Source organism: Fukomys damarensis, unplaced genomic scaffold, assembly GCF_012274545.1.
Source record: "Fukomys damarensis isolate Sample0158 unplaced genomic scaffold, DMR_v1.0_HiC HiC_scaffold_6, whole genome shotgun sequence".
Classification (NCBI taxonomy): domain Eukaryota; kingdom Metazoa; phylum Chordata; class Mammalia; order Rodentia; family Bathyergidae; genus Fukomys; species Fukomys damarensis.
Window position 1 is genome coordinate 43,276,778 of NW_022900918.1, and position 14,761 is coordinate 43,291,538.

Here is a 14,761-nt window from a genome sequence, read left to right on the forward strand (position 1 = left end):
TTTTTTTTTTTTTTTTTTTTTTGGTATTAGGGATGTAACTCAGGACCTTGTGCCTGTGAGGCAGGTGGTGGCACCACTGAGCTAAATCCCTAGTCCCACCATCACTGCTTTTAAAATTCTTTAGACTTAGTTTGAGAATCATGGGTTATAAAGTGCTGTTCTCAAACACACTGTGGAAATCCAGGCCCACCAGGTGCTCCTGCCTGCAGGGTCAGCTGGGGATCAAGATGCCTAAACTCTGCTCCCAGACAAAGTCCTGGCCAGGCCGGTCCTGCCCTCCACTCCTGCCCTGCCCCACTCCCCAGGAAGGGGCGATCGCCCATACCTACCCCAGCGGGCCGGGGTGCGGCCCAGCATCTGCCCGGTGTCCGGATTCCAGCAGTAGTGCCGAAACTCTTCCATCCTCTGGCTGCAGGACTTCTTCTCCTGCAGAGCCGCCATGTCCCCGTTGGGAGGTGCCCTCTGCTCCCGGCCAGGCAGAGAGATGCAGTCCTCCCTCGGTCTTATAGTCTCCTAGGAGGAGGTCAAGGGCACCTGAGAGGTGGTTATCAGCTCTCCATCGTCTCCAAACACAGGAGGGGCCGCGGGGACTGCCGCTTGCAGTCCCCACTATCACGCCCTCCCCCACGTCCTGGTGTGAGGCAGCCCGGCATGCCCTTGGGATGTCCTCGGCTGGTGACTCTGTCACTTGCCTCCAATAGGAGGTGAAGTACAAACATGGCTCAGATCAGACCTGCCCTCCTGGGACAAAAGCTTCAACCTTGAGCTTCTGCAGAGGGCCTTAGGCACTGCCAGAGTGACCCTGCAGCCCTTGACGTCGGGCGTTTGCCTCCACGGATGGCAGGTGGAATGGCGTCACAGTGGGGAAAGGCCAACCTGTGCCTGAGGGTGATGCCGTCTTGCCCCTGCTGGGGTGGGATAGTCTCCATGGGTCTCTGTGTCTCTGGAGGAGCCCAGCCACGAGGTGGCAGCTCCTGGCACAGGTGTGCTCCCTCCTGGTGTCTTCGAGGTACATTTCCGTGAGGTCTGTGCCCTCCTGGTCCCAGGGCTGTGATGAGGGTCTGTGGGTGGAGTGCGTGAGCAGCACATGTGTAGCGCACCCTGAACACTAAACCGTTCCTCTGCCTGCAGCCTGAGCTCCCAGAGTACAGACAGTTCCAGGACCTGGAGGTTTCGTGCAGTGGCACAGGTCTGCATTGCCTCCTCAGCAGGGAGTGGGGTACAGAGACCAGGTGGGGAATGGGCTCACTGGGCTCAACGGTATGAAAGGCAGACCCCGACAGAGCCGTGTGTGCTCACACACAGGTTATTGCCACGGAATCACTCACTCACTGTTGCAGCCAGGCTCTCCCCGGGGGACTCATGTGGGCACATGGTTTCTTTGGGAAGAAGAAGGAAGACTTCTGTAGGCCTTTTTTCTTTAAGGTACTTCAGAGTTTGTCTGTAAAACAAGAACCCTGAAATTCCGGCTTTTAGCCAGTACTTTTCCCCAACATCAAGTGCGGAGGGTTATCTAGGCTCAGGGGTGCTGGAGGCTGTTCTCACTCTGTTCAGGTCCCCGTGCCTGGGACCCCAGCGGCAGGGATCTGAATCTACTTGTGTCTGTAGCCATCGAGTTTGTGAAGAACAGAAATGTTCTTGATCAGACATGGGCCCTTCCTGGATGTCTTTGAACCCCTGTCCCGTTGCAGTCTGAGTTCCAGAAGCAGCCCTGTGCCCTGGCTGCACACGAGTGGTCAGAGTGGCCCTGTGCCTATAGGAAGGGCAGTGACCTGGCCAGAGGGCAGTTTCCCCAGAGCACCAGGCTGCAGACAAAGGGCGCCTCAACCCCAGCCCCCAGCACTTGTGTGACACAACCCCTCTTGACCTGAGTGGCGTCAGGTCAGCCCAGTGGACACTCAGGATGGTGGGCACCACCCAGGGTGTCACAGTCACCACCCATGGCACCGGTGGAGGCTACGTGGAGCCAGAACTCCTGCCTGCTGGCAGTGATGAGGAGTCCTCAATCCCTAGGTGGGGTCCCAGCTGCCATCTCTGATAGCAATGGTGCCAGGTGGAGCTGAAGAAGACCAGACAAAGCGAAGTGAGTTGAAAGGTCTGTGTTGCTGCTGATTATTGGTCTTCACACAGAGAAGTGCGAAGACCATCAGTGTGTGCCGACATCAAAGTACAGGTGTTCGATTACTTGGCCAAGACTTAAGGCAGCCATGATTACAGTGCTTCAAAAAGTAATGGCAAACATGCTTAAAGCAAATAAAAAGAAACTCTTAGTAAAGAAATAAAAAGTTTAAAGAGAGAAATAGAATCTATAAAGAACAAAATGGAAAATTTTGACTTGAAAAATGTAATGATCAAAATATAAAAGCCTAAAGAATGGGTTTACAGCAGAATGTGGGGGACCGAGGAATCTGACAGGAAGACACAGCAGTGGAAAGCACACTGAAGATTTGCAGGGCTGCAGGGCCCATGCACTGGAGCAAAAGGCTGACACTGGTATTGGCGTAGCCCAGAGGGAGGCAGGAATCCATTAAAGATAGGAAAAAACTTTAAAAGCAGCCAAAGAGAAAACATGTGAATGATCACAAAGATAATGTAGAGACCAGAAGAAAATGGCAGAATAATTTTGTTTTATTTTTATTTTGATATGGGGGTCTCTCAGGCTGGCCTTTAGCTTATTACTGAACACAAAGTGAACCTCTTGCCTCAGCTGCCCAAGTGCTGGGATTAAAAGTGTGCACCACTGTGTCTGGCTGCACAACAATTTTAAAGAAAATAGCTGTCAAGCCACCATCCTGCACCTCGGAAATATTCTTGGGAATGAAGGTGGGGGTGTCAGACATTTTCAAATGAAGGAAAAGGAAACACAGACAGACAAAGAAACAATAAAGAAAAGTTTTGCCAGATGATTTACTGTAACAGTACGACTAAGGGAAGCTCAAAACACAAAGAAAATTAAGAAAGAAGGAATATGGGAAAGAGGAAGCAGTGAGCAAAAGTATGGGTGATTACCATCAACTTTCATTTTCTCCTTGGATTTTAAATTATGTTACATGAGTGTAGAACAACACCAACACTGCCGAGATTGCTCTACTTGTATGTAAAAGAAGCAATTAAAACAATTACAGACACTCCCTTAATGACCCAGTTCAGCCATAGGCAGGACGTTAAATGACTGGTCCAAAATGAGGACTTGTATAGAGTATTGCATTACGATACTCAGAACAAAGAAACAGTCAAAGGAAACTCCAACGTTATGACTTTGCTTTTATTTGTGTAACTCTTACATACAGTGCTGCAACATGTAATAGAACCTAAACCTGCAGTACTGTACGGTACAGTGCAGTTGCAGGAATTACAGAGAGTGCTGTTTTCTGCAGGAGAAGACACCATGAGACTGTGCTGCTGCCCCAGTTCCTGCATCATAGATCTGAATCCTCATTCGAAGTCCAAGCCATGGGTGCTAAGTCTGAACAGCGTGCCTCGGTCACCGGCTCATAAATCCAAATAGTAGTTTAACAGGTAGGTCGTTAAAAAAGAAGCATTGGTATTATTATAAACAGGAGGGGAAATTAGATACATTTTATATACTTCACTTAAACAAATAAAACAGTAGTACTAAAAAATGTGGTAAGTTATGTATATAAAGCAGTGCCTGGACCAATGGGTACACGAGGAGACATACTTAAAAGTACTATAGATGTAATGATCAAAATATAAAAGCCTAAAGAATGGGTTTACAGCAGAATGTGGGGGACCGAGGAATCTGACAGGAAGACACAGCAGTGGAAAGCACACTGAAGATTTGCAGGGCTGCAGGGCCCATGCACTGGAGCAAAAGGCTGACACTGGTATTGGCGTAGCCCAGAGGGAGGCAGGAATCCATTAAAGATAGGAAAAAACTTTAAAAGCAGCCAAAGAGAAAACATGTGAATGATCACAAAGATAATGTAGAGACCAGAAGAAAATGGCAGAATAATTTTGTTTTATTTTTATTTTGATATGGGGGTCTCTCAGGCTGGCCTTTAGCTTATTACTGAACACAAAGTGAACCTCTTGCCTCAGCTGCCCAAGTGCTGGGATTAAAAGTGTGCACCACTGTGTCTGGCTGCACAACAATTTTAAAGAAAATAGCTGTCAAGCCACCATCCTGCACCTCGGAAATATTCTTGGGAATGAAGGTGGGGGTGTCAGACATTTTCAAATGAAGGAAAAGGAAACACAGACAGACAAAGAAACAATAAAGAAAAGTTTTGCCAGATGATTTACTGTAACAGTACGACTAAGGGAAGCTCAAAACACAAAGAAAATTAAGAAAGAAGGAATATGGGAAAGAGGAAGCAGTGAGCAAAAGTATGGGTGATTACCATCAACTTTCATTTTCTCCTTGGATTTTAAATTATGTTACATGAGTGTAGAACAACACCAACACTGCCGAGATTGCTCTACTTGTATGTAAAAGAAGCAATTAAAACAATTACAGACACTCCCTTAATGACCCAGTTCAGCCATAGGCAGGACGTTAAATGACTGGTCCAAAATGAGGACTTGTATAGAGTATTGCATTACGATACTCAGAACAAAGAAACAGTCAAAGGAAACTCCAACGTTATGACTTTGCTTTTATTTGTGTAACTCTTACATACAGTGCTGCAACATGTAATAGAACCTAAACCTGCAGTACTGTACGGTACAGTGCAGTTGCAGGAATTACAGAGAGTGCTGTTTTCTGCAGGAGAAGACACCATGAGACTGTGCTGCTGCCCCAGTTCCTGCATCATAGATCTGAATCCTCATTCGAAGTCCAAGCCATGGGTGCTAAGTCTGAACAGCGTGCCTCGGTCACCGGCTCATAAATCCAAATAGTAGTTTAACAGGTAGGTCGTTAAAAAAGAAGCATTGGTATTATTATAAACAGGAGGGGAAATTAGATACATTTTATATACTTCACTTAAACAAATAAAACAGTAGTACTAAAAAATGTGGTAAGTTATGTATATAAAGCAGTGCCTGGACCAATGGGTACACGAGGAGACATACTTAAAAGTACTATAGATGAATAAAAACTGAATTCTAAAAAATCCTCAAGTATCCCATAGGAAAACAACAACAAAAAAAAAAAGCAGAGAAAACTGAAGCAATATAAATGAAACACCGGTGTGGTCTCTCATGCACGAAGAATTGCACAACTGAGTGGTCTTAGTATATCAGTGCTTTTTGTATCAGGGTAATGCTTTCTTCCAGGAATGATTCAGAGTATTATCTGTCTTTCTATTTCGTTAAAGAGTTTGAGGAGAACCGATAGTAGATCTTCTCTAAAGTTTTTTGGGGGGTGGGTACCAGGGATCAAACTTGGGACCTTTCTGAGGCAGGCAGCAGAACCACTGAGCTAAATCACTGGGCCACATCTTCTCTAAGTTTTTGTAGAATTCAGCTGTGAAACCATCAGAATCTGGATTTTTAAAAAATTGAGTTTATTGGTACAATTTAGGTCTACAATACAGTTACATTGATTACTGGGATCCTGTACCTTCACATGACAGTTCTTGGTTCTCATTTTTTCCCCTTGTCCCTGCCTTCCCTTCACCTGCTCCTTCCCTCCCCAATTTGGATTTTTCTTTGTTGGTAAGTTTTAAATTAAAATTTCAAGCTCAATGGCTGATATTTAGAATTTCAATATCTTCTTGTTTGGGCTTTGGTAATGCATATGAATCTAGGAATCTGTCCATTTCTTCTATGCTTTCCATCTTTTTAGAGTATAAGTTTTCAAAGTAGGTATTGATGATCTGGATTTCCACAGGATCTGGTGTGATTTTATCCTTTTATTCTTTATTGCATGAATCTGGGTCTTTTCCTTCCTGTTTTTAATAAGGTTGGCTAAGGGTTTATCCATTTTAGTCAGTCTTTCCAAGAACCAACTCTTCAATTCATTGATTCTTTGGATTGTTTTCTTAGTCTCAGCTGTGTCAATTTCTCCTCTGATCCTTATAATTTCTCCATCATACGAGCTTTAGGCTCGACTTTTTCTTCTTTTTCTCGTTTTGTTCTTTTTCTAATGTTGAGGTTCAACGTTAGGTTATTTGTTTGAGCTCGTTGTTTTGTGATGTGAGAATTCATGGCTATAAATTTCCCTCTTAGTACTGCTTTTATTGCATCCCATCTAAATGAAACACACCAGACACATGTGTGTAAATATTGCTTTACCTTTCTGATGTAAGAAATTGAAAATGTAAATAGGGACCAAAAGGTATAATGGACAATGTGAAATAAGAAAAAAATTGTTCAATAGGAAGGGATAACTAAAGAGGTGGGAGGGGAAAGGGAGGAAGGAAAAAGGAAGTGAGAAAAGAAGGAAAAAATAGCAATGGGGCTTTTGTAAATAAGGAAGGGGAAGAGGGGTTGAAAAGAGGGGAATGGGTAAAAAAAGGTACAAGATATATCATGTACATTCCCTATGATGAATGTGAGCACTATGTAAAACTAAATTGCACCAATAAAATAAAAAAATGATTTAAAAAACAGCAGAGGTTGGCAGAGTGAGTTTAAAACGTGCAGCAGTTGAATGCCATCTGTAGGAGTCTCGCTTAGCTATGACGTGCCCCGCAAGTGCTAACCCCGTGAGACAGCGGCTGTGTGAACGCTGTGCACAGCAGACTTCAGCGCAAGAGTGACCAGCAGCCAACGGGGTCTCCACGTGGTAAGAAAAGGGTCGGTGCTCCGCAAAGGCAGAACAATCCTAAAAGAGCAGAAATGGAACGGACAGGGAAACGGAGAGGCACAGTCAGAGCTGGGGACTTGGAGGCTTCTTTTGTTATACTCAGTGGTGAGAGTTTATAGAGAATCACCACCATTCTGAGCCAGATTTGAGTCCTTTAATTGCTAGATTCGAGAGCTCTCCATGGCAGTGAAAAGTGGCTTGCAGGCTTCTAAGTGGCTCTTTGAGTTGGGGAGCGCTCAGGGAGAGTGGGAGCACACACAGAATTTTACAGAAGCAGAACTATGCTGTTCATGGGGGTTGAGGGAAATTTCACACAATTTAGTTAAAACAAAGTATCACACGGGTGCATAGTATTCTGTTCGTAAGGTTGTGAAGATCTCATATAGCTACAGAGTGCTCTACCAAATGGGACAGGTGGCATCAACCCAGGGGTCGCCCAAGGGGATGGGGGAGGCGACCACCTGGACTCCCTGGACTTGACACAAAAGGGAGGGGGTCGGCAATGAGGCACAAAACAGTCAGATTGGCTGTCACACTTTCACCAGGTGATACGACAACTAAACAGGCCTCATAACCTCCTCAGCTGATGGGGCGTCCTATGCAGGGTGCCCACGAAGCGCCCCAGGACGAAGCACCTCAGGGTGCTGTTTAAGAATGTGGAACGGGTACCAACCAGGCCACATCCTGGGCCACCGGACAAGTCTCAGCACATTTAAAAGCATTTTAATCGTACGGTGAGAGTTCTCCAATGACGGTGGGATCAAAGTAGGAATTAATAACAAAAGGCAACAGAACAGCCTCCAAACACATTAAAAACTACAGTGATGCCTGATAATTGGGTCGAAGAGGAAGTCTAGGGGCAACATTAACATGTACAGAGAATGGAGAGAAGACGCAAACGCAGCCTACTGAGATGGGTGGGCCACAGTGAAGGCGGCATTAGGAGGAAATGTTATAGCATCCAATGTGTGCTTTAGTAAAGAGGCAAAGTTTCAAAAAAAAAAAAAATCTAAGCCTCCACCTCATAGGCCCTGGAAGCAAAGAACAGAAACAAACAAAAATAAGCAAGCAGAAGGAGGAAACAGAAGATGAATAGAGAAACCATTGAATTTGCAAACAGAAAAGCAGTGGAGAGAATCACTGAACAAAAGGTTGATCCCTGGGAAAGATCAGCAAAGCTGGCAAACTCAAGGGAGAGAAGGCATTCGCTGCCGCCACCAGGAGTGAGGCAGGGATGTTACCACTGGCCCACAGCACCAGAACAGTCAGGGAAGATGCCACGCAGCTCTGCACAGGGCCCACACATCTTAGAGGAAATGGATCACTTCCCTAGAGCACAGTTCACCTGGCTTCAAATAGAACATGGGGCAGTCCCATGCTATTAAGGAAATTCAATTCACAATTTTAAAACCTCTCTACAAAGAAGTCTCCAGTCCCAGATGTTTGGTGGGATAGTTCTACCAGTTTAAGGAAGAATTAGCACCATTTAAAGACCCTATCCTCTGGAAAATAAGATCAGGGAACATTCCCCAACTGACTTTATGAGGCCAATGTTATCCTAGTACCAAAACCAGGTAAGTCAGCACAAGAAGGAAAATCACAGACCAACATCTCTTGTGAATGTAGGCATAAACATTTTTTAAAAATTGGTAACTGAATCCAAGTGTGTGAGAAACACACTTCCTGACACATGGGATACAAAACTGGTCTAATACTGAAATCAAACAGTGCCATACATGAATAGAATAAAGAAAAATCACATGATCATATTGATTGGTGGAGAAAGAGCCTTTAATCGACTCAGCATCATTTACTATGAAAACTCACAGCAAACTAGGAACGGGGAAGCTTCCTCACTGCGGCTCAGCATCCACAGAACCTGGGTGACTCTGGGTAGCGAGAGGCTGGGTGCTCACCCCAGCGGGGCCAGGCTGGATGTCTGTTCTCCTCATCCCACTCTGTGCATCAGCCTCTCCCTCAGCCCAGAAAGGAAGAGGTGGAACCGTCCTCACTTCGGGGAACAGGGTGCTGTACTTAGACAACCCCAAGGAAACTACAGGAACGAGAGGGCAGCAGGGTTATCAGGTACAGATAGATGTCCAAAAATCAACCGTGTTTCTTCACACTAGCAAAGGATGTGTGGATGGATACCAGCATTTAGAATGCAGTGTGGTATAATTGTCTCAAACAAAAAGGAACACTTAGGCGTTTATCTAAAACAACAGGCGTGTGACTTACAGACCGAAGCCTGCGTAGAGCTGGAAGGAAAGGATTTGCAGGCTGGGCTCATACTTAACACAAACACTTAACACAATTCCCTTCAGGAAGTAGATTTATAGAAACGTCAAAGAAGCTAGACAGGTGTTTTCTTCTTATGGTGTATATAGCTCTGTGTGTGTGTGTGTGTGTGTGTGTGTGTGTGTGTGTGTGCTTGTGTACAGTACTAGGGATTGAACCCATGGCCTTTGGACTAAGCCCAGCTCTTTTTTAAATTTTAAATGTTGAGGCAGGGTCTTGCTAAGTTGCTCACGCTGGGCTCCAGCTTGTGATCATCCTGCCTCAGCTTCCCAGAGTTCTGGGAATATAGGCATGTGCCACTGTGCCTTGCTGAATATAGGGTTTTTAAAAGAACTTTTATAAAAAATATTTTTGAAGAATAAGAATAAAGAGAGAGGACTATGTCTACCATATTTCAAAGCTTATGCCATAGCCACAGTGATCAGGAGGGTGTGATATGGCCAGAAGGAGACACAGAGACTGAAGCGACAGAAGGGAAGAGCCAGAAACAGACCCAGATATGCCCAGCTGGTCTCCTTACAGAGTGAAGAACAAGTTCAGTGAAGTAGCAGCAGCCTACTGAGCAGACGATGCTAAGACAACTAAATGTTCATTGTTACAAACAAACAAACAAACCAGTTGACCAATCTACAACCGGTCTCACCCTTTACGCAAAAATGAACTCAGAGCGGCTCGTGAACTTCGGTGTAAAACTTAAGGAAAATGCGGCTGTCTTCAGGGCCTTAGGTGGGGAAGGGAAGCTCACACTGAAGCCAGCTGTGCTCTGGGAAGCTCAGAGGGGTGAGGAGACCGGTGCCATTGGTGGGACGTTTGGAAACCACACCTCTGACAGAGACCCAGTGTCCAGGACGCAGAAGGACTCTCCAAAGTCAATGGCCGATAGCAAAACAAGTCAGGAGAGGGAGGAGACATCTGGGGGAACAAAACTAAAGCCACAGGGGGCAGCACAGTGCCTGTCACAGTGGTGAGGTAGGAACAGGGCCAGACACAGGTCCCCGGAAGGCATGGAGAAGCTGGGTCTCTGCTGCACTTCTGCTGGTGGGGATGTAAAATGGGGTGCACGCTCTTTGAAAGTAACTGTGCAAATACCAGGTGACTTAGCTGGAATCACTCTTGGGCATTTGTCCCAGAGAAGTGCAAATTTGTATTCACACAGAAACCTGCATGGATGTTTACACAGCTTTGTTCCTGAGAGCTAAACACCGGAAGAGCCTGGAGGTCCTGAGTGAGCAGCTGAGAACTGTGCTGACCGACAGAGAACGCTGCTCAGCCAGGAGGCAGAGAACTGGCTACTGCAGTGGTGTGGAGGAGCCGTTCCCCAAGGGCAGCTCCGCGACGGGTGCGCTCATACAGCCCCCAGCACCTGCCAAGCGCTGCAGGAGGACAGGTCGGGGTCCACAGGGGAGAAGGGAGTGTTGCACAGGGTGGCAGGAGGGTCCTGAAGGACTGATGCTCTGTGTCTGGGCAGTGTTGGCCTCAGACCTGCTGCAATGTTGAGCTAAATTTGGGGAGCCAGTACCAGTACTATTGCTCTTCACAACTGCATGTGGATTGGCAGTTAGCACAAAATAAACACTTCATACAGAGTTTGGAGACCCGCGTGCTTGGCCTGTCCTGTCTGTGAGTCCTGGGGAGAGCACTCCTCTGGCCCAGTGACCGAGTATGTCCCAGCCCCGTGTTGCCTGGCACAGGGACATCTCTAAGGCTGGTCCTGCCGGAATCCCCTGCAGTCCTAATCAGCAGCACTGTCCTCCAGCATGGAGACAGCCACTGTCCTCCAACCCTGAGGGGCAGGCGGAGGTGTCGCGGCCATGCAAGGTCACCAGCTGCTGATGGAGGGTGGGAGGAGTTAGGTCTCCTGGGGACACAGCGATGCTGGTCACCTTCAATATTTACTCACTGGCGCCTGCCTGAGCCTTGCCAGGAGCTTGCATGGACTGTGCTACTCGGCTCCTCTGCAGCTCTGTGCTTCACATCTGGGAGCTGGGACCAACCCTGCTTGCTCCCTGTGGTTCTTCCCAACTGACATCCCTGTGGGTACTATCCGCAGGTGTGTCTCAGGTCTGTGCCAGGTGTGCCCTGGCTGTCTTAGGTGTGGCCCAGGTGTGTGTCAAGGATGTGCAGGGTATGCCCCACCTATATCTCAGTTATGCACCCGGTGTCATAGGTGTGTCCTAAATGTGACTCAGGTGTCTTAGCAGTATTCAAGTGTGTCTTGGGTGTGCTCCCGATATACCCCAGCTGTGTCTCACATGTGTCCCGGGTGTCCCAGGTGTGCCTCACTTGAGTCTCAGCTGTGCCTTGGTGTACTCTGCTTGAATCTCAGGTGTGCCTCGCATGCACCACTGTGCCCAGATGTCCATCAGGTATGTCCTCAGCGTGTCCCTCCTCTTCACTTTTCAGCACATCTGCCGCTCTCTGGTGGCCCCTCCTGAGCACCATCTGAGTGTCTCTGGTCACCTCGTCCCTGTGTCACCCAGTCCACACCTGCAGTCCTGCTTTGAGGAAAGGACCTGTCTTGTGTCTGCGGGCTCAGCACCCCACTGTCCTGGACACAAACACTGTGCGGTTTTGCTCTGGATTCCTGGTATCAGGAGGTTTGCATCCTAATGAAATCCTGGAGGAAACAGGCCACCATCCTTATGAAGGAAGGTTTCTCCCAGGACCTTGCTCTCCCACAAGTAGCTGCAGAGGCACTGCGGCCTGCTGTGGCCAGGGCCTGGCCTTGTCCTTCCTGTGGGAAGCAGAGGTGGCCCCTCTGCAGGATGGATGGCTAGATGCTCCGTCTAATCTGATTTGGAGCAGCTTAGGGGATTGTCTTTTTCTGGCACTCACTGGTCACTCCTAAGGAGTCCTTCATGACCCCGGGGCTGGGATTTAGCCTGCATTCCTGGGGCCTCCTAGTGGGTCCCCAGCATTCTGGCTGTGGCTAGGATGCCTCCCTCATCCTGGGAGGGCAGGCACAGGCCATAGGCCAAGGGCATTGGGTCAGGCCCGCTCTGGCAGTGTGTACTGTGGGCTGGGCCTCAGCAGCCACAGGATGGACTTCGGGGCCTTGGAGACCGTGGTGGCCAACTCTGCCTTCATTGCTGCCCGGGGCAGCTTCGATGGGAGCAGTGCCCCATCCTCTCGGGACAAGAAGTACCTGGCCAAGCTCCGGCTGCCCCCACTGTCCAAGTGTGAGGTCCTCCGAGACAGCCTCAGCCTGGGGTTCGACAGTGTGTGCTCAGAGCAGCCCATTGGAAAGAGGCTCTTCCAGCAGTTTCTGGGGACCGACAAGAGGCACGCACCAGCCTTGGGGCTCTGGAGGGACATCGAGGACTATGACATGGCTGATGGTGACTTGCGGCTGCAGAAGGCACAGGCCCTCCTGGCCCAGTACCTGGACCCCCGGGCCGAGCAATTCTGTGGCTTCCTGGATGAGGGCATGGTGGCACAGGTGAAGGAGGGCCCAGCCATGAACCAGGATGGGCTTTTTCAGCAGCTGCTGCAGGCCACGCTGGTGCACTTGAGCCAGGCGCCCTTCCAGGAGTTCCTGGGAAGCCTACACTTCCTTAGGTTCCTACAGTGGAAGTGGCTGGAGGCACAGCCCATGGGTGAGGATTGGTTCCTGGACTTCCGGGTGCTGGGCAAAGGTGGCTTCGGGGAGGTATGGGCCTGCCAGATGAAGGCCACTGGCAAGATGTATGCCTGCAAGAAGCTCAACAAGAAGCGCCTGAAGAAGAGGCAGGGGTACCAGGTGAGTGGGTGGCAGGGCACATGTGCTGGGCTGCAGGTGCTGGGGTGTGGAGGACCTGCCGGGTCATGCGCCAAGCCCACTTGGTCCTGGCTGTGGCTCGAAGACCCTGCTGTTTGGACTCAGGGATCTCAAGGCCCTGGCAATTGCTTGCCCCTCGGTGAACTCGCACAGGAGCAGCTGGAGAGAGTCTTGGCTATGGGAGCCCAGACCCAGCCCACACTGCCCGGGAAGCAGGTCCATGGTGATTCTGGGAGGCAGGATGGTTTCTCCTGCACACAGCTTTCCCGGGGCATGGAGTGAGGAGGCCACGCTGCAGGCTGCCCCCATCTGTCCTGCCCTGCCTGAGGCCAAGTGTCGGGTGAGGTCAGGGCCAACAAAAGCTGCTTAGGGTCTGAGAGACTTGGGTGCCTGCTGCCCAGCACACAGTGCTGAGGGCAGGGGGAGCTCTGGGGAGGCAGCTGCCCTGTGTGTTTTCCTGACCCCAGCAAAAGGTCACATGTCAGGTTCTCATGGTGACCATCGAATGGGGACCAGGAAAGTTCTCACCATAGGCCTAGGGAGTAAAGTGACTGCACCCCATGATGTTCCAATGGCAATTGTTTTGAGACACGGTTTTACTATTTTGCCCAGGTTGGCCTTGAACTTGTGATCCTCCTGCCTCAGTCTCTTGAGCTCAGGGATCAAAAGTGTGTGCCACCAGACCTGGCTAATGACAGTTTTTAAAGAACAGCTTTGCTGAGATATCATCCACACACTGGGCTACTCATGTTTCCTCGCAGTTTTAGTCTAATGGCACAGTCTTCCTGGGGCCTAAGGCAAAGCATGGCCAGACTGACTGGGATCTTGAGAGAGTTAGGGCAAACAGGGGGCAAAATTGCCTGGGCCGAGCTGGGAGGACCTGGCAGGGCAGCTGCCAGCCGAGGAGAGGCTCCCTGCAGATGCAGGCAGGCCTAGTGCCCCAGCCTGAGCGACTTAACGCCTGCCTCTCTGGGAAGCTGCATCTTCCGGTGGCTTTGGGAGCCCCTGGTGGGCTGTGAGGCCCGCTCACCTGTCTACCCCATAGGGCGCCATGGTGGAGAAGAAGATCCTGGCCAAGGTGCACAGCAGGTTCATTGTCTCCCTGGCCTATGCATTCGAGACCAAGTCAGACCTCTGCCTCGTCATGACCATCATGAATGGAGGCGATATCAGGTAGGCACGGCCCCAGGAAAGCCAGGGGATACATCCTCAGACCCACATCGGATGGGTGCTCTGGGTTTGGCCTGGACCTCCAGGGAGATTGTGACCTGTGCCAGCCCTTGAGAGGACACACAGCAGCAGGGGAGGCTATGCCGCCTTGGCCTTGACTAGGATCATCCAGATCCAGGATGGCCCATCACGAGCACTCAGAGGGGAAGGACTGCTGGCCAGCTAGGTAGAGTCTTGGTCACTTTTCTCATTTTTGAGACAAAATCTTTGAACCCAGAGTTAAAGGGGGAGAGGTTTATTTGGCTTGCAGTCTGTAGAGGTTTCAGTCCATAATCGCTGGCTCCAAGGCAGGGTGGCAGAGGGGCAGCAGTCCATGGTGGCAGAGGCAGCAGGAACAGCAAGGGGCCTTAACAGTGTTTTCCACCTTTTTATCTTGTCCAGACTACTTAGAGCGGGCAGCACTCACACACTTAATCCTAGTGCCCTCAGGCCCAGCCTCACCATGAATCACACACTCTGGATTCAGCCACCTCCAAAATAACCCTACCTCATTCACATGAGGCTTTGGGGGATATCTTAACACAAGCCATAACAGCAACCTAACTGCTCTGTGCCTCAATTTGCTCATCTGTAAAATGGGAATAAAAGATAGGAAGTAAGAATTGTGATGCTAAGTATATGCACCAACTCCCCACCATGAATGTAACCATGTTGTGCTGTAGGCATGTGCTATTAAAAGTAAAAGTTAGGTTGGGTTCTGCTGCCTGCCTCTCAAGTGCAAAGTCCCAAGTTTGATTCCTGGTACAAAAAAAAAAAAAAAA

General features: G+C 49.1%; 2 protein-coding genes across 2 annotated transcripts in view; one reads left to right on the forward strand and one right to left on the reverse strand.

The window, feature by feature from the left end:
* Atp4b (ATPase H+/K+ transporting subunit beta) overlaps positions 1–441 on the reverse strand; it is an 8,087-nt gene extending 7,646 nt beyond the window's left edge. The window contains exon 1 of the mRNA XM_019206881.1: positions 330–441. Within this exon, the coding sequence (XP_019062426.1) occupies positions 330–441 (112 nt within the window). The remainder of the gene's footprint in view (positions 1–329) is intronic.
* Positions 442–12,053: 11,612 nt separating this feature from the next.
* Positions 12,054–14,761, forward strand: part of Grk1 (G protein-coupled receptor kinase 1) — an 8,871-nt gene continuing 6,163 nt past the window's right edge. Inside the window, exons 1-2 of the mRNA XM_010619911.1 lie at positions 12,054–12,752; positions 13,816–13,943. Of these exons, the coding sequence (XP_010618213.1) occupies positions 12,054–12,752; positions 13,816–13,943 (827 nt within the window). The remainder of the gene's footprint in view (positions 12,753–13,815; positions 13,944–14,761) is intronic.